General features: G+C 43.7%; 1 protein-coding gene across 3 annotated transcripts in view; it reads left to right on the top strand.

Moving 5' to 3' along the window:
• The first annotated feature begins 5,153 nt into the window (after positions 1-5,153).
• Positions 5,154-21,966, top strand: part of GRSF1 (G-rich RNA sequence binding factor 1) — an 84,760-nt gene continuing 67,947 nt past the window's right edge. Inside the window, exons 1-4 of one of the 3 annotated variants that reach the window (XM_040417942.1) lie at positions 5,313-5,451; positions 17,470-17,615; positions 20,346-20,499; positions 21,363-21,518. In XM_040417942.1, coding sequence (XP_040273876.1) covers positions 20,430-20,499; positions 21,363-21,518 — 226 coding nt within the window. In that variant the 5' untranslated portion in view covers positions 5,313-5,451; positions 17,470-17,615; positions 20,346-20,429. Of the gene's footprint in view, positions 5,452-17,469; positions 17,616-20,345; positions 20,500-21,362; positions 21,519-21,966 lie in introns of all 3 variants that reach the window. The other 2 variants (XM_040417940.1, XM_040417941.1) reach the window with 2 other exon arrangements.

The raw sequence follows: 21,966 nt of genomic DNA on the forward strand, positions 1-21,966 counted from the left end.
CTGATTTTTTTATCGCCGCAGTGCTTGTAAAGTGAATGTGCAGTGATCAAAAAACAAAATTTTTTTTGTCACTGCGGTGGGGCGGGCGTGGGTGAACGCACGTGTGGGCGACCGATCAGGCCTGATCGGGCAAACACTGCGTTTTGGGTGGAGGGCGAACTAAAGTGACACTAATACTATTATAGATCTGACCGTGATCAGTTTTGATCACTTACAGATACTATAAAAGTACAAATGCTGATTAGCGATACGCTAATCAGCGAATAAAAGTGACTGCGGTGCGGTGGGCTGGGCGCTAACTGACGCTAACTACCTAACCAAGGGGCCTAAACTATCCCTAAAACCTAACAGCCAATACCAGTGGGAAAAAAAAGTGACAGTTTACACTGATCACTTTTTTTCCTTTCAATAGTGATTGACAGGGGCGATCAAAGGGGTGATCAAAGGGTTAATTGGGGTGCAGGGGGGTGATCTGGGGCTAAAGTGTGGTGTTGGTGCTACTCACTGTGAAGTCTGCTCCTCTGCTGGATCCAACCGACGAAAAGGACCAGCACAGGAGCAGACAAGCCATATAACAGATCATATTTACTAATATGATCTGTTATCTGGCTTCTGATTCGATTTTTTGAAAATCGCCAGCCTGCCAGCCAATGATCGTTGCTGGCAGGCTGGTGACGAAATACTTCTTTAACTTTTGCCGGCCCGCGATGCGCATGCGCGGGCCGGCAATGCACGAAATCTCGCGTCTCGCGAGAGGACGCACCGGCGCGTCCACCCAGAACAACAGGACCGCCGCAAAGACGCAATCCTGCGTACGGCGGTCCTGAGGTGGTTAAAATATTAAAAATATTTATCCCATACAGCAAATGGTGTACCAAAAAAAAAAAAAATCAAAATGGCCAATTCGCCATTATTTCATTGCTTCTCAAAAAAAATGAAATAAAATGTGATCAAAAAGTCACACACACTCCAAAAAGTTATGGGGGACAGAATATTGCAATATAAAAAAAAAGTATGTGGTATCGCCGGATTCATACTGACCTGGACAATGAAGAGCACAAGTTTTACTGCATAGTGAACGCCTTAAACAAAAAGTTCTTTTTTTCTCCCATGTCCATTTGGAATTTTTTTCCTCCTTCCCACTACATCCTATGCAACATTAAATGGTGGCATTAGAAAGTACAACTTGTCCCAAAACAAAACAAGCCCTCATACATCTATGTGAGCGGAAAAATAAAAAAAGTTATGACTCCAGGAAGACAGAGAAGAAAAATGAAAATGCGAAAACCTTTGGTATCCAAGAGGTTAAGTTCCCAGTCTGCCCCTGATTCTTAGTGGCAGTGATAGGGTAGTATATATGTAACTAGCTGGGTAGGAGATGCTATAACTAGCTGGGTGTTGTAAGGGGCGGTGCTGGTTCTGGGGTAGAGAAAGGAGAAGTGCATCATGGGTTTGGTTGGATACAGGAACAGGAAGTGCTATGATAAAAACAGGTCAGGAGAGTCCAAATAAAAAAAAATAAAGTCATGGGGAAGATGTATATGAGGAAAGCACCTACATGAGCACATGTGTTAAAAACCATCGTGATCCTGGAGAATCCCTTTAAAATGACATCTTATAAACATAGTAATTATGACACATTTTTGACTTTATAGACAATTACGAAAAACATTCCTCTAGCCCTGGCTGTATTTTATGGATTAATGGAATAAAGGATTACGTTTTATTGGTGAGTGCCACAGATTTCTTCCTAATGGATGAGTCAGGAATGATGCCAGGCTCTCTACACATGAATAAACTGAGCCATGTGGGTGATGGTGGGGTATAAGGGTGCCCGTACACAGCGCAAACCCCTCTGCCGTACCCACATGTGGATTGCCACTAATTATGTAGCTGTACTTGCAGCTTAAAGTGTATTTTAGCATGTTACTGCTGCTGCAGCATTATGCATAAAGCAATCTTTAGTTTCTTCACACACTACGGTTTTCCTTGAGTTTTTCCCTTAGTTATGACTGTTTGAACCTCTACAATATGAGGATCTTCTCAAGATGGCTCCTCTGCCAGTTATCTGAGGTCAAAACTGCATCCCCTCAGGTCACATACAAACTTGCTGTAGCCAGCAGCTTCCTGCCAGCCAATCAGATTGGATTACTGAGAGACACGCCTCCTCACTCTGAAGCCTAATGCAGGCATGCAGTGTGAAGGACCGCCGCTCTGTCTTCCTAGCCGGAGACAGATGAGCCATAGAAACGGTCTTTTAAGGGAGCAGTGGAAAGGGACAGGGGACATTAATGAAAGCTGTTATTATAAGGTAATTACAGATCTTTTGACAATCATTGACAGACTACTCAGGTACACATGCCTAGCTCTAATAAACTAGCAAATAAAAAAAAAAAAAATGACAGTAACCCTTTAAACCACATCAAGCACAGGAAAGGCATGGCCGGTTCTACCTGCTTTGGGTCGGATCACTATCTGTAAGTGCACCCTAAGTATTTAGGGTTTGTGCTCATGTAGTAAACAACAACACACCAAAATTTCACAAGTGTCACCATAACTGGTTACCAGTATAGTTAGGGCTCCCAGGAGGCTTAGGTCGCAAGAAGAGGTCATGTCACTCTGAGACAGGTGGTGGGGAAAAGTAGTATTTGGGGTGTGTTCAGTTTTTTAGGGGCTGTGAGAGTGTTTCTATTTTAAGTGTGTGGTCTCATGTAGGGTTGCATCGGGTATTGAAGTATCGATACCCAATCAATACTTTTAGACCCAGATCGATTCGATACCGGGATTTGCCATTTTCCAATTATTAGGCTGCGCTTCTGTAGTATCTGTTAGGGAACATGGCACGCTCCACTCTCTGAGCGCACCATGTTCTCCAGAGCAGGATAGTGGAGAAGGATGCAGTCCCTCCCTACCCACGTGATGCCGCTGCCACTAATGAGGGGATAGCGCTGAGGAGGAGGGGAGGGGCTGTGACTACTGCGCCACCAATGAAGATAATTGACCCATTAATTCAAATGTAGGCTGCGGGTGCCGGCGGTATCACATACCGGACCTCTATGACAGGGCATGTGATCCCGCGAATCGTGGCAATTAACTCCTCAGGTGCCGCGGATCGCAGTGCCCTGTCATAGAGGCTGAGTGTCGGGTATGTGATACCGCCGTCACCCGCAGCCTACATTTGAATAAATGGGTCATTGGTGGCAGTGGCTACAGGGTCCCCTCCGCCTCTTCAGTGGTGGTGCAGTAGCAGCTTCCGATCGGAGCCCCAGCAGTGAAATCGCGGGGCTCCGATCGGTTACCATGGCAGCTAGGACGCTACTGAAGTCCTGGCTGCCATGGTAAGCTCCCTGCTGCTGTGTGCACAAAGCGCAGAGCAGCAGGGAGAGTGTGAGGTCCTATTCACCCTAATAGAGCTCTATTAAGGTGAATAGGACAAGGGATTCAAAGATCCCAGGTTCTAGTCCCTAAGGAGGGAAATAGTTATTAAATAAAAAGTAAAAATAAATAAATAAATATTAAAAGTTTAAATAACCCCCTTTCCCAATTTTACATTAAAAATATATACACAATAAAAAAATAAACATATTACATATAGCCACGTCCAAAAAAGTCCAAACTATTAAAATAAGAAAAAATATCTCCTATGCAGTGAACGCCGTCACAGAAAAAAAGACGCAATTTGCCATTTTTTTAAGTTACGTTGTCCATTCCATAAAACGCGGAATGCATGCGGCTTTTTTGGTGTTTTATTTTTTTCGCGTGGTATCGAATATCGCAATACTTTTTCACGGTATTGAAATCAAAACTTTGGTATCGTGACAACCCTAGTCTCGTGTATGGTTCAGGTGTATACCTCCCAACTGTCATGAATTCGGTGGGACAGGATTTTGGCGGCCTTCCTTTGGTCATGGAAGGGCTGCAGTATGTCCCAATTTGAATTGTTTCTGTATTCTGAGGACAGATGCTGTTACTGCAATGGTGAAGGAAGGGTGCACTCTCCTGCTCAGCTGTCGTGATGACATCAAAGCATTATGCCTGCTGCAGGGAAGTGCATGATGTGCTCCGTTCATCAGGTGAACGGGGCTAGGTATAACTTTTTTTATTTTATTAAAAGGGTTCTGTCCGCAGATTTGTACCTATGAAACTGGCTGACGTGTTACATGTGCACTTGACAACTGAAGACATCTGTGTTGGTCCCATGGGAATATATGTCCGCATTGCTGAGAGCAATGATGTTTTACTATATGCATATGAGCTTCTAGGAGCAACTAGGGCATTGCCAGTACACCTAGAGGCTCTGCTCTCTCTGCAACTGCCACTCCCTCCACTCTGATTGACAGGGACAGACAGGCATGACATTTCACTGCTGGCCCTGTGAATCAAATTGGTGAGGGCACCACAGATGCAAAGAGAGCAGAGCCTCTAGGTGTAACGATAACGACCCCATTGCTCATAGAGGCTCATTTGCATATATTAAAACTTCATTTTTCTCACTAATGCGGACACATATGAACATGGGACCAGGACAGATGCATTCAGCTGCCAGGGGCACATGTGACAGGTCAGCTAGTTTCATAGGTACAAATCTGCTGACAGATGCCCTTTAACACTACAGGGACTGCACTACCGTAAGGAGGCAGCACTACTATAAAGGGCATAACTACCATGTGGGGGCATAAAGGGGGCTTACTACAGTGAGGGAATAACTACTGTGTGGAGAGAAAGAGGACTGGGTGGGATTAGGCTTTTATTGCTAGAGATTAGGTGGAGCTAGTGAAAATAATAATTTGAGGCTGCTGTTGTCCCTCCTTGGGAGGCATGCAGGTGTAGAGTAAAGGTTGTTTTGGGACACTAGCTCCTAGAATGATTTTACAAGGAGTAGGTGACAAGGTCAGGTGTCTCACACAATGTCACCAGAATCCACTTCTCCACGTGACAGCCGGCACTATCTACAGGCTGCGCACACTATTGCATGACGGGAGATGTAGTTCTGTCCTGCTGCTCCCATTCATTGGCCGAACGTACGTACCGGAAGTAGCCGTTCTACTTCACGTTTTGCACGTTTTCACTGATTGGTCAGGATGAAGCGAGGGTCGCTGGGAGATGTAGTTCCTATAGCTTTTCTCCTTTCCCCATTGGTTGTACTTGAAGCAGGGGCTGGTGGGAGCTGTAGTTCTTCTTCCTGTTTCGGAGCCGGGCAGTCGTCGGCTGGTCCTTGGTGAGCTCCTCCTGGGTTTCGGGGTGCGGTGTTTGCCCTTCCTCTGCATGGCCGGGAGCTGCAGAATCATCAGCGCCTCAATAGCTCAGCTTCTGCTGAGGGGCCAGGGAGCTGCAGTGCTGCGGAGAGCAACGCCCGAGCTGCAGAGCTGTGTGTGGCCGGCAGGGAGGCTGTGGGCTTCAGCGCAGGCCAGCAGGAGGCTTCAGAGGTCCTTCTGCACCCGCAGCTACCAGGTAACGAGCCCAGGGACGTGTGTGGTCAGTGAGGGGGGTTGGGCGGCTTCTGCGGCTTCTGCCCTCATGTCTCAAGTCGGATCTGCTCTATCCAGGATGGATTGCTTAGAAGTCTCTGGGGTGTCCTCAGAAATATCATTTAACATCTAGAATAAAGCCTGATCGAAACCTGCAAGTGTGACTATACCCTTAGGCTTCGATTTTGATCCATCAGAAACCTTGATACAGATGTACAAAGCCCCTGATACAAGTGGCATACACCGGTGGGAGTTATCACCGTGATTATTTATTTGTTACATAGACTCAGAGTGGTATAGCATACATTTTTTTTTTTTAAAGGGGGATACTCTCCTCACCAATCCCTTGCTGTCCCTGCTGGTCTCTCTGATCACCAGTCACTGGCTGCAGCGATCATACAGCATTCTTACTGCCAGCGATTGGCTGAATGGGTCATGTGTTGGTATGGCACTTGACAGTCCGTGTAAAATTTATGTATTCCATAATTCTTACTGATGGATCCCAAACTTGGTGGGTCCCTTTTAATGGTTTGCACCTTTTTAAAGGGAACCTGTCACCGGGATTTTGTGTATAGAGCTGAGGACATGGGTTGCTAGATGGCCGCTAGCAGATCCGCAATACCCAGTCCCCATAGCTCTGTGTGCTTTTATTGTGTAAAAAAACCCGATTTTGATACATATGCAAATTAACCTGAGATGAGTCCTGTACGTCAGATGAGTCGGGGACAGGACTCATCTCAGGTCATTTGCATATGTATCAAAATCGGGTTTTTTACACAATAAAAGCACACAGAGCTATGGGGACTGGGTATTGCGGATCTGCTAGTGGCCATCTAGCAGCCCATGTCCTCAGCTCTATACACAAAATCCCGGTGACAGGTTCCCTTTAAATGCCATTTGTTCTGATGGTGTTATGCTGCCCTTGCCATTTTCTGAAAAGGTGGTGTGGGCAAGGCTATAACCCCGGCAGATTGATTGTGTGGCCTAAAAGATGCCGGAAATCTACAGGGGCCATTATCTGGCATACATTTAATTTTAGGTGAATGGATTGCTGGAAGATGCGCCTAAAGGGGTTATCCTCGAAATAATATTGATAACTTATATTCTGGATCGGTCATCAATATAAGATCAGCGGTGGTATGACTCCCAGGACCCCCACCAATCAACTGTTAGAAGAGGTTGGGCACTCACCCTGCCAATGTGATAGAGGTAACCTATCCGGAGGATAGTTTATCATTATATCCTAATTTATGACGAGGTGCACTCCTCATCCTAAAGCGTCATTCACATGATAGTGATTCATGGACGTGTCCTGTACGTGTTCTCCACAGACAGCACATGTTCCCATTCATTTTAATGTGTGTATTCACACATCCGTCTTTTAGAACGGTCCGTGTTTTTAGGAAGCATGCTCTATTTTGTTTGTGTTCACAGATTCATGACGCCCATTATAGTCTATGGGTCCATGAAAAACACGGATGCAAACCGTGTTTCACGGACCATTAGGAGGAGATGCTATGAAAATTTGTTTTCCGCTGTTCAGTGTCACTGAAACGCAGATGACACATGGAGAGCAAAATACGGATACGTGGACCAAACACTGACATCTGCACGGATAAATCACTGCTCACCCTATCACGGATTTCATCACTGATGTGTGAATGGAGGCCTAAGTTAGGCAGGTCCTCCTGTGGCAGAAGAGATACCAAGACCAGCATAGAAAACATCGGTCTTGAAAATTCAACCCCCGTTGAGTTTAAAAAATAATAATAAAATCTGATCTTATTCTTTCTTTAAAAAGGTTGTGAAAGGGGTTAATATTGGTTACCTGTACAACTTAGATCTGCCATACAGGGTACATTCCCGAATACTAGCACCACGATCTCTAAGTACCCACTCATAGGAGTCGTCAAAACCCAAGGACCTAGAGGACTAGTGTCAGTAACCTACTCGGACTTAGTACATGTGACGGCTAATACCAGTCCCCTCAGGGTGATGGATAAATGGAAAGGATTGATACCCACACTCACTGAAGAGTCTAACGGATTTATTAGAATCTCATCTACAAGTATCACCAGCAGTCCGTAACAAAATAATCCAACTGTACATTATTCATCAGACCTATCTCACGCCAACCAGATAATATAGAATGGGCAGGGCATCATCCACGGCATGCCCAAGATGCAGGGCACTGGAAGCGGACTTCTGGCACATGATATGGAGATGAACCTGATGTATTCTGGAAGGAAGTGCCAGCATTTCTCTCCAATCTATTACCGGTTCGGGTGGATGGCACCCCTGAGGTTTGCCTGCTGGGAATAGTGAATGAGGATATATGGGATCATTACACGACAACATTTCTGAGAGAATCACTTTTCATGGCACGTAAATGTATTGCTCTCAGATGGTATGACCCCCAATACGCCGAACCTGTCCATGTGGAAATTGCAAATAAACCAGATACTACCGTATATAGTGTTAGTGTTTAAACACCGCCACAAACCTCAAAAATCTGACAAGGTCTGGGGCCTGTGGTGCGGGTCACCTCTCACTTGGTGTTCAGCCGCGAGACTGCGACAAGCTCTGACGGCGGCTCCAGGAACTTTGGCTTAATCGCCTAAGTGGGATCATCCGAATGTGTCATATAATGTCAATTAATTTACTGTCCTATGAGACGGTAATAGTGCAGTGGGTAACTGAAGAAATCAATAGTAAAGATTCTTTATCTGTGTCCGTATTATGACATGTAACAGGACTGTATGATGCTGATGTTAAATTTTCTATGTTGATAAAAAGTTAAAAAATATTGGTTACGTGTCCTCGGGATAGGCCATGAGCACCAGATCGGCGAGGATCTGACTCCCTTCACCGGGTCGTGACGCGCACAGGTATTTTTAAAGAGGAAGCAGTGCTTGTAGAGCGCTACAACCGCTTTAAACTCCTGATCGGCAAGGGTGCCAGGTGTCAGACCCCCGCCAATCTGATATTGATGAGCTATCCTGGGCAGCAGGATTAAATTCACAGCAATCCATCAAACCTGTAAAGGCTCTGTTAGATGAAGCCATAACCCTAATATGAATAGAGCTGCTCCCACTTACAAAGGAACACTATCACATGGACATGCTGGCAGTTTCCCCCAATGTTAACACACGGGGGAATTTATCACACCCTGCCCTCCAGAATGCTGGCTTCATAAAGTCTCAGAATAGGGCTTTGTGACTTTTTGGGGTTAGTTGCGTACCACCACCCACTACAGTTTAGTGGGTGGGGCAGTGGGTGTGGTTAGCTATGTTAATTAGTTTAACTCCCAATTTATTAGTAGGGGCAGACATTTAAAACTGGAGTAGCATTACTGGACAAAAGTGTTAGGTTTAATGGGGCACGAAATTTAACAAAGTGTAAGAGATAGCAATATTTTATAAATTTAGTCTATACCAGTGGTGGTGGCGGCACGGGTGCCAGAGGCGGCACTCGGAGCCCTCTCTGTGGGCACCCTGGAAAGAATCTATGGTGTACCAATATGCCTTAGACTTTTCCTGCAGCGCATTGAATGCAGGCAGGCTATTGTACCTAAATAACAAAGTACATGGAAGATATACTATATTAGACTGTAGATTTCAGGTTGGCCCGTTGCGATAAACAAGTGGGTTTTGGGTTGCAGTTTGGGCACACTGCTTCTAAAAGGTTCACCATCACTGGCCTAGAGTATGCCAACATAGACTACTGCAAAACTGACTTCAAATGTTATCCTCCTAATAAATTCCTAGATCTAAAGTTTCATATCAAGCGTATCCCATCCTTGTACCAGTTCACTTTCTGACTGGTCTGTTTGACAGTGTGGTAGGTGTCCCTATAGTTGGCACTCCAGAATGATAGGACCTTTGTAGTGATGGAAGTCTAGCGGCTCTGGAAGGGGTTAGGTGCTCTATAGACGGCTGTGACTTTCATTTACACTGAACAAAAATATAAACGCAACACTTTCGGTTTTGATCACATTTTGCAGGAGCTGAACTCAAAGATCTGAAACATTTTCTACATACACAAAAGACCCATTATTTTCAAATATTGTTCACAAATCTGTGTTAGTGAGCACTTCTCATTTGCCGAAATAATCCATCCCACCTCACAGGTGTGGCATATCAAGGTGCTAATTAGACAGCATGAATATTGCACAGGTGTGCCTTAGACTGCCCACAATAAAAGGCCACTCTGAAATGTGCAGTTTGATCACACAGCACAATGCCACAGATTTTGCAACATTTGAGGAAGCGTGCAATTGGCATGCTGACTGCATGAATGTCTACCAGAGCTGTTGCCCATGCAATGAATGTTAATTTCTCTACCATAAGCCGTCTCCAAAAGAGTTTCAGAGAATTCGGCAGTACATCCAACCGGCCTCACAACCGCAGACGATCATGGAGGTGCACATGCTGGATGTGGAGGTCCTGGGCTGGCGTGGTAACCACACCAGCCCAGGACCTCCACATCCAGCATGTTCACCTCCATGATAGTCTGAGACCAGCCACCCGGACAGCTGCAGCAACAATCGGTTTACATAACCAAAGAATTTCTGCACAAACTGTCAGAAACCGTCTCAGGGAAGCTCATCTGCATGCTCGTCGTCCTTATCGGGGTCTGGACCTGATTGCAGTTCGTAATTGTAACCGACTTGAGTGGGCAAATGCTCACATTCAATGGCGTCTGGCATGTTAGAGAGGCGTTCTGTTCACGGATGAGTCCCGGTTTTCACTATTCAGGGCAGACGGCATGTGTGGGTGAGCGGTTTGCTGACGTAAACGTTGTGGCACATGGTGGCAGTGGGGTTATGGTATGGGAAGGCGTATGCTATGGACAACGATCATAGGTGTATTTTATTGATGGCATTTTGAATGCACAGAGATACCGTGACAAGATCCTGAGGCCCATTGTTGTGCCATTCATCCACGACCATCACCTCATGTTGCAGCATGATAATGCACAGCCCCATATTGCAAGGATCTGTACACAATTCCTGGAAGCTGAAAACATCCCAGTTCTTGCATGGCCAGCATTCTCACCGGACATGTCACCCATTGAGCATGTTTGGGATGCTCTGGATCGGCGTATACGACAGCGTGTTACAGTTCCTGCCAATATTCTGCAACTTCGCACAGCTATTTAAGAGGAGTGGACCAACATTCCACAGGCCACAATCAACAACCTGATCAACTCTGTATGCGACGGACATGTGTTGCACTGCGTAAAGAAAATGGTGGCCACGCCATATACCCCCCCCCCCCCCCCCCCCCCCCAGTAAGGCAAAACTGCACATTTCAGAGTGGTCTTTTATTGTGGGCAGTCTAAGGCACAAAGGAGAAGTGCTCACTAACACAGATTTAGGCCTCATGCACACGAGCGTTGTGTGTTTTGCGGTCCACATATTGCGGATCCGCAAAACACGGATGGCGTCCGTGTGCATTTCGCAATTTGCGGAACGGCACGGACAGCCATTAATATAACTGTCTATTCTTGTCCGCAAAACGGACAAGAATAGGACAGGTTATTTTTTTTTATTTTTTTTGCGGCCCACGGAACGGAGCAACGGATGCGGATAGCACACGGAGTGCTGTCCGCATCTTTTGCAGCCCCATTGAAGTGAATGGGTCTGCATCCAGGCCGCAAAAACTGTGGCTCTGATTAGGGATCGACTGATATTGACTTTTTTCGGGCCGATACCGATAATTAGTGAACTTTCAGGCCGATAGCCGATAATTTATACCGATTATTCTGTGAAATTTCTTTTTTTTTTAAAAAAAAATTCCTACACAAATCTGCTGAAAATGAATATTTTTATTGTTAATGTGTATTTATTTTTATTTTTTGTAAATCTTTCTTTTTTATTTATACTTAATATTTTGGTGTGTGGTTTTATTTTTATTTTTTAATTTAATTTATTTTTTACTAACTTTTAGCCCCCTTAGGGACTAGAACCCTTGTCCTATTCACCCTGATAGATCTCTATCAGGGTGAATAGGATCTCGCACTGTCCCTGCTGCCCTGTGCTTTGTGCACACAGCAGCATGGAGCTTACCATGGCAGCCAGGGCTTCAATAGCGTCCTGGCTGCCATGATAACTGATCAGAGCCCCAGGCTTACACTGCTGGGGCTCCGATCGGAGGAGGAGGGGAGAGGGAACCCTGTGGCCACTGCCACCAATGATTAAAACTGGGGGGGGGCTTGGCTGGGGGGTCGCACTGCGCCACCAATGTTTTTAATACGGGGGTGGGGGGCACACTGCGCCACCAATGAAGATAAATCTCTCATTTATTCATATACAGGAGGCGGGAGCTGGCTGCAGAATCACATAGCCGGCTCCCGACCTCTATGAGCGGTAGCTGCGATCCGCGGCACCTGAGGGGTTATCTACCGCGGATCGCAGCTACCGCTGATAGAGGTCGGGAGCCGGCTATGTGATTCTGCAGCCAGCTCCCGCCTCCTGTTCAATTTGAATGAATGAGTAAGTCAACATCATTGGTGGCGCAGTGGCCTCTCCCCTCCTCTTCCTATCTGTCTCTTCATTGGCGGCAGCAGCATCACAGGAGGGAGACACTGCTTCCTTCTCCCCTATGCTGCTGAGGGAACACGGAGAGCGCTGAGAGCAGCGCGTTCTGTGTTCCCAATACGTTATCGGTATATCGGCAAAATAGATGCCGATACCGATAACTGTCAAAATCCTGAATATCGGCCGATAATATTGGTAAAACCGATAATCGGTCGATCCCTAGCTCTGATGCGGACCAAAACAACGGCCGTGTGCATTTTCAACTCGCCATAGAACAGATAGTTGTGTTAAAGGGCTAGAAACAATGGGGGAGATTTATCAAACTGGTATAAATTAGAACTGGCTTAGTCGCCCATAGCAACCAATCAGATTCCACCTTTCATTTTCCAAAGGAGCTGTAAAAAATGAAATGAGGAATCTGGTTGCTATGGGCAACTAAACCAGTTCTACTTTACACCAGTTTGATAAATCTCCCCCAATATGACCTAAATGCTCATGAACTTCCTACAGTGGTACAATACATTTTAAATGGGCTTTTATTTCACCTCGGCGGCTGGTCAGAATGTCCTCAGCTGTCTATCCATAGGGTATGCCAATAGTGCGGGGTCTAAAATCATTGATAAAAAGACATATTTCAGAAAAAAATATTAGTAGAGAGCTGCGGCCGCCCCATCCAGAGTAGGCAAGATGGCAGCTGTCACGTGAATTTACTATCTCTGGCTCTATGGTGGTCGGCACCACGATCCTAGTCTTAGATGCTTGGCTTAGGCTACTTCTACACTTGCAGCAGAGTGATCCGGCAATCTGCATGCAAACGGACAGCATTTGTAGGCGGATCCGGCATTGCAGTATTTTTAATACATTACTTACATTAATATTTTTATTTCTGCTATTCTGTATTATAGGAGAAGAGCAGTGAAATCAATGGAGGCTCTGTTTCTGTGAAATTATGGAAACCAATGCCACTTAACCGACCTCCTATGACTATAATGGAATCTGGTTTGCATTAAAAAACTTGGCATTTTACCATATAAAAACGATTTTGTCCCATATTTTTGATGGAATCTGCAACGGAGGCCCCTTATAGGGCACCTGATGCAGGAGTTAATGGAGCCTCACACCAGCGCATCAATGGTTTCTATTCTGTTCACTTAAAGGGAACCTGTCATAAACTTTTTGGTGACCTCACTGAGGGCAGCATAAATTAGTGACTGAAATGCTGATTTCAGCGGCGTGTCACTGATGAGCTAAAAGTAAGTGGTTGCTGAGAACCAGCATCATAATCATTGCAGCACAGGCTTGGAAAAGAGTCACATCTACCTGAGAAGAGTCCTGGTTATACATAATCTCCTGCACTCCCTGCCCATCTGCTGATGACTGGCAGTTCTCTCCTAGAGAGGAAGGGAGAAAACTAGGTAGAAGACTGTCAGTCACCAGCAGGTGGGCAGGAGAGCAGGACTTCATGAGTAACCAGGACTCTTCTCAGGAGGCCGGGACTCTTTTCCAGGTCCAGTCTGCAATGATTGTGATGTTGGTTCACGGCAACCACTTACTTTTAACTTATAAATGACAGACCGCTGAGATCAACTCGCCTGTCTCTACTTTATTCTGCTGTTAGTATTGGCAGCATAACATTGATGACAGGTTCCCTTTAAAGAACAGAGAACTGGAAAACAAACATTTCTGCTCTTAGCAGTGTTGATTTCAGTGGTGTAATGTTAGCACCACCCGTACTCCCTTCTGTCATGTTTCCATTAGTTTTGACAGGAGAAAAAAGTACTGTCTGCTGGACCCTTATTAAATTTGTTTAATGGATACATTTTTTTCTGTCCCTGATGGAACAAAACAACAAAAAAGTGAACGCAAATCAGAAAACCTAACCAATCCCCCCCCATCACTCAGATCATACTTGTTCTCTGATTGTCACGTATGGAGGGTCTTCCCTTTTCTAGAAAAGGAGTTAGAAGACAAGTGTTGGCTCATCTGATCACCTCTCTGTACCCAATTAGGCCTTTTATTGACGCCACGACCCAGACATTTACCAGCGTCAGGATCCCAGGATCATATTAGTAGACATCAATAAAACCATTTTACACTGTCCTCCTGTCCGTAAGGGAACTGGAGAGTTTAATATGCGGACCACTTCTCTAGTGATAGTGACTCTCATTAACCCCTTAAGGACTCGGCCCTATTTCACCTTCTGGACTTGGCCATTTTTTGCAAATCTGACCAGTGTCACTTTAAGTGCTGATAACTTTAAAACGCTTTGACTTATCCAGGCCATTCTGAGATTGTTTTTTCGTCACATATTGTACTTCATGACACTGCTAAAATGAAGTAAAAAAAAAATGCATTTTTATTTGTAAAGAAAATTCACAATTGACCAAAAATTAGTAAAAAATTGCAAATTTCCAAGTTTAAATTTCTCTACTTCTATGCTACATAGTAATACCTCCAAAAATAGTTATTACTTTACTTTCCCCATATGTCTACTTCATGTTTGGATCATTTTGGGAAGGATATTTTATTTTTTGGGGATGTTACAAAGCTTAGAAGTTTAGAAGCAAATCTTAAAATTTTTCAGAAATTTTCAAAAATCCAATTTTTAGGGACCAGTTAAGGTCTGAAGTCACTTTGCGAGGCTTACATAATAGAAACCACCCAAAAATGACCCCATTCTATAAACTACACCCCTCAAGGTATTCAAAACTGATTTTACAAACTTTGTTAACCATTTTTGTGTTCCACAAGAATTAATGGAAAATAGAGATACAATTTCAAAATTTCACTTTTTTGGCAGATTTTCAATTTTAAGAATTTTTTCCCAGTTACAAAACAAGGGTTAACAGCCAAACTAAACTCAATATTTATGGCCCTGATTCTGTAGTTTACAGAAACACGCCATATGTGGTCGTAAACCGCTGTACAGGCACACGGCAGGGCGCAGAAGGAAAGGAATGCCATACCGTTTTTGGAAGGCAGGTTTTGCTGGACTGATTTTTTTTTTTGACACCATGTCCCATTTGAAGCCCCCCTGATGCACCCCTAGAGTAGAAACTCCATAAAAGTGGCCCCATTTTAGAAACTACGGGATAGGGTGGCAGTATTGTTGGTACTATTTTAGGGTACATATGATTTTTGGTTGCTCTATATTACACTTTTTGTGAGGCAAGGTAACAAGAAATAGCTGTTTTGGCATCGTTTTTATTTTTTGTTATTTACAACATTCGTCTGACAGGTTAGGTTAAATATTTTTATAGAGCATGTTATTACGGACGCTGCGATACCTAATATGTATACTTTCTTTTTATTTATGTAAGTTTTACACAATGATTTCATTTTTGAAGCAAAAAAATTATGTTTTAGTGTTTCCATAATCTGAGAGCCATAATTTTTTCAGTTTTTAGGCGAATTATCTTAGGTAGGGTCTCATTTTTTGCGGGATGAGATGAATTTGATTGGCACTATTTTGGGGTCCATATGACTTTTTGATCGCTTGCTATTACACTTTTTGTGATGTAAGGTGACAAAAAATGGTTTATTTAGCACAGTTTTTATTTTTTATGGTGTTCATCTGAGGGGTTAGGTCACGTGATATTTTTATAGAACCTTTCGATACGAACGCGGCGATACCTAATATGTATACTTATTTTTTATTTATGTAAGGTTTACACAATAACAGCTTTTTTAAAACCAAAAAAAATCATGTTTTAGTGTCTCCATATTCTGAGCCATAATTTTTGTATTTTTTGGGCGATTGTCTCAGGTAGGGGCTCATTTTTTTCGGGATGAGGTGACTGTTTGGTACTATTTTGGTGGGCAAACGCCTTTTTGATCGCTTGCTTTTGTACTTTTTGTGATGTAAGGTGACAAAAAAATGGTTTATTTAGCACCGTTTTTATTTTTTACGGTGTTTATCTGAGGGGTTAGGTCATGTGATATGTTTATAGAGCCGGTCGATACGGACACAGCGATACCTAATTTGTATACTCTCCCCCCACCCCCCTCCCTATTTTTTACCAATTTTTTTTAACTTTATTTGGGGAAAATGATGTTTTTGTTTATTTTTACTTGAAACTTTTAATTTTTTTGGGGGAAAGCTTTATTTCTTCAACTTTATTTTTTCACTTTATTTTTTGTCCCACTTTGGGACTTGAAGTTTTGGGGGTCTAATCCCCTTTACAATGCATGCCAATACTTCTGTATTGGAATGCATTGGCTGGCTGAGTAATTCAGTGTGTATTAGTCATACAGCTTCCGGCCTGTGAGATCCAGGGGGCTGGATCTCACAGGCTCGTCACCGGAAGGCAGCGCGATGCCTTCCTTAGACATCGCGCTGCCTTCCATGCCATCGGGTCCCCCCTACAGCCGCATGGGGAACCGATGGCACCACCGCTGCCGCATTAGGTAAAAGCCGCAAACCGCAGGTCTGAATTGACCTGCGGTTTGCGGCGATCTCCGACACGGGGGGGGGGGGGGGGGGGGGGGCTTGGGGCGTCACTGGACCCATCCCGGCATTGTGACAGGATGCCCGCTGAATGATTTCAGCGGATATCCTATTCCGATTAACCCCCGCCGCGCCGCAATCGCGTTTTAAAGTTTGGACGCCCTGGGTGCTTAAGGACTTGGGAAACAGGCCCTAAGTCCCTAAGGGGTTAAAGAGGCATCTAATAGATTTCTGGTTCTGTCGCCATCAACCATAATTTTCAATTACTTTGACAGAACAAACCAGTATGACAAACCTGGGCAAACTGGGCTCCTGCCTAGAGCCACAAGGTTCAGGGGCAGCAAGTAAGTGTAGGGGATAGTTTTTCCTCTTTGTGGCGATTTGCTTCTCCACAAGAGCTTGTTCATTATACCTGTTCACATATGCAGCCAGTGCATCATTTTTTGTTGTATTGTATATAAAGAGAGGTAAAAATTAGCCTTATTTTAAAATAATGCCGCAAAATATGATCAAGCCATTGGTGTAAACTCGGCGAGTATATTTAATCATAATGACTCTACCACCACTTACTTCTCATGGATGTGGCGGTCATAGCTCTGCACTGTTTCCATAGCCCATGGACGGGCAGCCAGGGCCTTCTGAGGTGAAATTAAAGCCTGCTCAGTGTATTGTGCCACAGTATGCACTTTATGGGTATGTAGGAAAAATGGTTATGATGTGGCCAACGCATTTAACACATTAGATGCATGCCAGTCCAATGAGCCAGTTTTGCATGGACTGGCCGTCTATCTAATGTGGATGCAGTCCCAACCCTACCTTGCCAGTAGATGCCAGTGGGGTAATGGAGTGTGTCTGTTTTTTACATCCCACATTAGAAAACGGCAAGCAGCGCAATTTATCGGTGTGGGTAAAATCTCCTCTTCTCTTTATGCTGACACTTCTCTGCTCCGTCTTCTGCTCCTTTCTTGTTAATATTCTCATTTATTGTTCTCTGTCAAATGTTACCCTTTAAGAGACGCAAGTGACAGCAGCAGCTTGGAGACGGAGCACTAAGCGTCGGGCACTAGAAGAGGACTTATTCTGAGCAGTAGGCCAGGAAGTAGAGAGACTCTAGACCTGCGGCAGTTGTCAAAGAGAAGAACAGAGAGCTTGCACTGAGGTAATAAGGTCAGCAGATAGGAAGGTGGTCAGGGTGGATTTGATTTAAATCAAGCCTTACTGACTAGTGATTTAAATCATAGTTTTCTACATAAAGACAAATTCTTGCTGGTATAACTTATAATATGCAAGTAAATGAAGATTTTTAGAATAACAACTTTTCATATTAGTTTGATTCGGTTGATTCTGCATTCATAGGTTTGTAGAAGTTAGGATTAAGGTCTTTTTCTCAACTCTGTTCATGTTATAAAATTTTTGCTGTGAAGAAGAGGCATGTGATCTCTGCTGAGTCAAATTCAGTTTTGAGAACTGCAAAAGTGAACCAAGCATCTGTGATAATATCTCAGGGCTCCAGGCAAAAAAAAAAAATATCAAGGAGCCATTGGCTCCTAACCTGAAAAATTTAGGAGCCAAACTAAAATTTTTAGTCGCCAAACTTAAAACTTAAAATGCATATAATTACGGTATAATAAAAAAAAAACACACGTGTTACCTAGGGTTGTCACGATACCAAAATTTTGATTCGATTTCGATACCATAAAAAGTATTGCGATACTCGATACCACGTGAACAAAATAAAACACCAAAAAAGCTGCGTGCATTCCAGATTTTATGGAACGTCTGCACCATAATAGAACAGTCCTAACCTAATTTTTGTTGGGACAAGGTGACCAAAAAATTGCAACTTGCACTTTTTTTTTTTTTTTTTTTTTTTTTTTTTTTTTTTCCTGTTTCGGCGTTCACCGCATAGGAGATATTTTTAAATATTTTAATATTTAGCACTTTTTTGGGCGTGGCGATATGTAATTTTTTTTGTTTATATATTTTATATGTAAAATTGGGCAAGGGGGTGATTTAAAACTTAATATTTATTTTTTTTTTTTTTTTTTTTTTTTTTTTTTTACTTTTTATTTAATAACTATTTACCCCCTTAGGGGCTAGAACCTGGGATCTTTCATCCCTTGTCCTATTCACCCTCTATCAGGGTGAATAGGATCTCATACTCTTCCCTGCTGCTCTGTACTTTCTGCACACAGCAGCATGGAGCTGACTATGGCAGCCAGGGCTTCAATAGCGTCCTGGCTGCCATGGTAACCGATCGGAGACCCAGGCTTACACTGCTGGGGCTCCGATTGAAAGCTGCCACTGCTACCAATAATAATACTTGGGGGTTGGGGGCGCACTGCACCACCCATGATTATAATAGTTTGGGGGGGAAGGGCCACCAATGATTTTACTTTATAATACTGGGGTTGGGGGGGGGTGCGGTGCACTGCACCACCAATGAATATCGTTTATGCTTAATACAAACGCAGGCTGCGGGTGCCGGACATATCCCATACCCGGCACCCAGCCTCTATGTCTGCGCGCTGCGATCCGCCGCTATTAACCCCTCAGATGCCGCATCTGAGGGGTTAATGGCGGCGGATCGTAGCGCGCAGACAGAGGCTGGGCGCCGGGTATGGGATATGTCCGGCACCCGCAGCCTGCGTTTGTATTAAGCATAAACGATATTCATTGGTGGCGCAGTGGCCATAGCCCCTCCCCTCCTCCCTGCTATCAGTCCTTTGGTGGCGGCGGCAGCAGCAGTACAGGGGGGAGGGACTGCCTCCTTCTCCCCTGTGTTGTTGAGAACATGGCACGTGCTGAGAGCAGTGCGTGCCATGTCAGTAATGTGAAAGCGGCAGAGGTCTAGGCGCAAATTGCGACAAGACTACAAAGTCTTGTCGCCATTTTTAGTAATTCTAGGTCACATTTGCGACCATTTTGGTCGCCATCTGCAGCCCTGTATCGTGTAGGCAGAGAAACTGCCCAATAATCTTACAAAGACCTCTGGAAGAGCATGACATTGTGAATGCATTAATGGAATTTATTTACCAAAGAAATTAAACATATACAGCCTTATTTTACATAATTAAAAAACTAATCTTTATTTCATGATGGAATAACTTTTTGGATGGTAATATATTTTCCTCAAAAAGCATTTTGTATTAAAAAAAATCCGATTTAAATCCCAAAAATCCGATTTAAATAAAAAAAAAATAATCTGATTTTTCTTATTTAAAAATAAATCATAGATTTTTATCCTCCCTGAAGGTGGTGATATGGCACTAAATTGTCATTGTGAAAGAGACCTTCCAGAAGAAGGCCCTTTTAGAGCACCTTATGTGAAAACATTTGAAGGGGTGGTGCCGACATGATATTGTGCACCACATTTCTGGCATAAAATTCTGTCACACAGTGAGCCAACTAATAGTTGGTACAGAGTCAGAGAAAAGTGTCTACCCCTGCGCCATGTTTATCATCCAGAGGCATTGTGATAGATCTGATGTCTAAGTTTCCACCATCTACAGGATTAGTAAATCTGGGCCAAAGGCCACCTCCTCCCTAGCTTTTATATTGGCAGTTGTATATGTCAGGACATCAACATCCTTAGATGGAGGGCATACAAAGGGCATACATGACCGCGCCGCTCCAGACAGAGATCACAAGGATGTGTCGATCGTCTCCAGGTTCTTAGTAACCCAGTACTTTTGCTATGATCACTACTGAGTTGCGCCAGTAGGAGTAAAGCCCTGGAGTCTGCTCAGTACGCTGCTCAAGCTTGGGAGCCTTCCTATTTATGAGCACCTGGCTCTCCCAAGCCCACCTCTTTTTAGGGCAGCATAAAGCTGGAGACCTTCGTGTCTGGTGTATTTTTTGACATGTTTTCTGCTTTTTGTTTTGGCAGAGTCCGTACGGTTCACATGAAACTGAAGACTACTTTGATTTACCAGAGTATGAACCAGGGCCTGTAAATAACGGACCAAGTAAGATGTTCATTGTGCGTGCTAGAGGGCTGCCATGGTCTTGCACTGCTGAAGATGTGCTCAGTTTTTTCTCTGGTATGTCTTTCTACTCTGATACCTTTTAATTATGGGGAATGCTTGAGCTAAAGCTTAAAATATGAACTTTAATAAAAATGTATCTCAAAATTCATGTCAAAGATTAATACAGGCTTACAGGTATCTAGAAGGTTTTCAAATGACATTAGTCCACGTGGACATTTCTCTTATAGATATCGGTACTATTAACAACTAACTCTAAGGGGATGTCCAAGATTTTCATATCGATGGACTATCCTCAGAATGGGTCATTAATATCTGGTCAGTGGAGGATCCAACTCCCAACATCTCCACAGATCAGCTGTTTGAAGACCGCTTACCAAGCACAGCGCTGAATAATTGCACAGCTCCATTCACTTCTATGTGACTGGGCTGCTCCTAGGCCCGATGTACGAGACGTCGCTAGCCCAGGAAGCGGCTGCAGTGCTCCAGTGATTGACAGATGTGCTGGGAGTCTGACTCCAACCGATCAGATATGGATGACCTAGGCGGTCAGTATCAAAATCTCGGAGAACCCCTTAAATGTTTTAGATACAGCAAAAGTCCTTTTTATCCTGCATATGTTCTCAGCACGCCACTGCAGTATTTCATCACAGCTCCAAAAGCTGAAGACTGGACAGATTCTGTTAACACTTTATTTTAGGTTTTCTTATGGATGGTTCTCTACCCTGTGATAAACCGAAACCTATTAGGACCCCTTTTTTATATATTTTGTAATTGGCTACACAGGTATACTTGTTATAGCATTAAAATAATTCTAAATTAATAAATTAAAATAATGCTAATTCTGGGAAGTAATATTTGTAGTTTTTAAAGTTTTGCATGTGACTCTTCTCTAGAATGTTGTTGCTGGAATTTTTCAGGTTGCAATGTGCGGAATGGCATAGACGGGGTGCACTTCATATTTAATAGGGATGGAAAACCGCGGGGAGATGCAGTCATTGAGTTTGAGACGGCAGATGACTTGGTAAAAGCATTAGAACAACACAAAAAGTACTTGGGACAGCGCTATGTAGAAGGTGAGCAACTGCAGTACCCCGTGCTGCTGTCTTTGGTTTCATACATTAAATACTTTTACAGCTTGCTGAATTTCTGTTATATTTTTGAAAAGAAAGATCAGTACCAGAACTCGAGTTAAACGGGTTATGCCATGTAAAAAAATGAACATCAGACATCATATAGTACATGACGATCTCTTTCTAAAAGAAAAAGTTTCCGACACTGTAGTGTTTTTCAGTAAAATCTTCCTCTTTATTAACGTAACATAAATCCATGTACAGACAAATCCTTAAACCATGCGATAGTTTACGCGTTTCGGACACAATGTCCTTAATTGTAACTCAGAGTGATGTTGGAATAGGGAAATTTAAAGTCCCACCAATAGCCCCAACCGGAAGTAGGGGGTGGAGAGGTAAGATCAAACCACCCGTTATAAAAATCACATGTAGGTTTTAAAAATTAGTGTCA

This window comes from Bufo bufo, chromosome 2 (genome assembly GCF_905171765.1).
Source record: "Bufo bufo chromosome 2, aBufBuf1.1, whole genome shotgun sequence".
Lineage (NCBI taxonomy): Eukaryota > Metazoa > Chordata > Amphibia > Anura > Bufonidae > Bufo > Bufo bufo.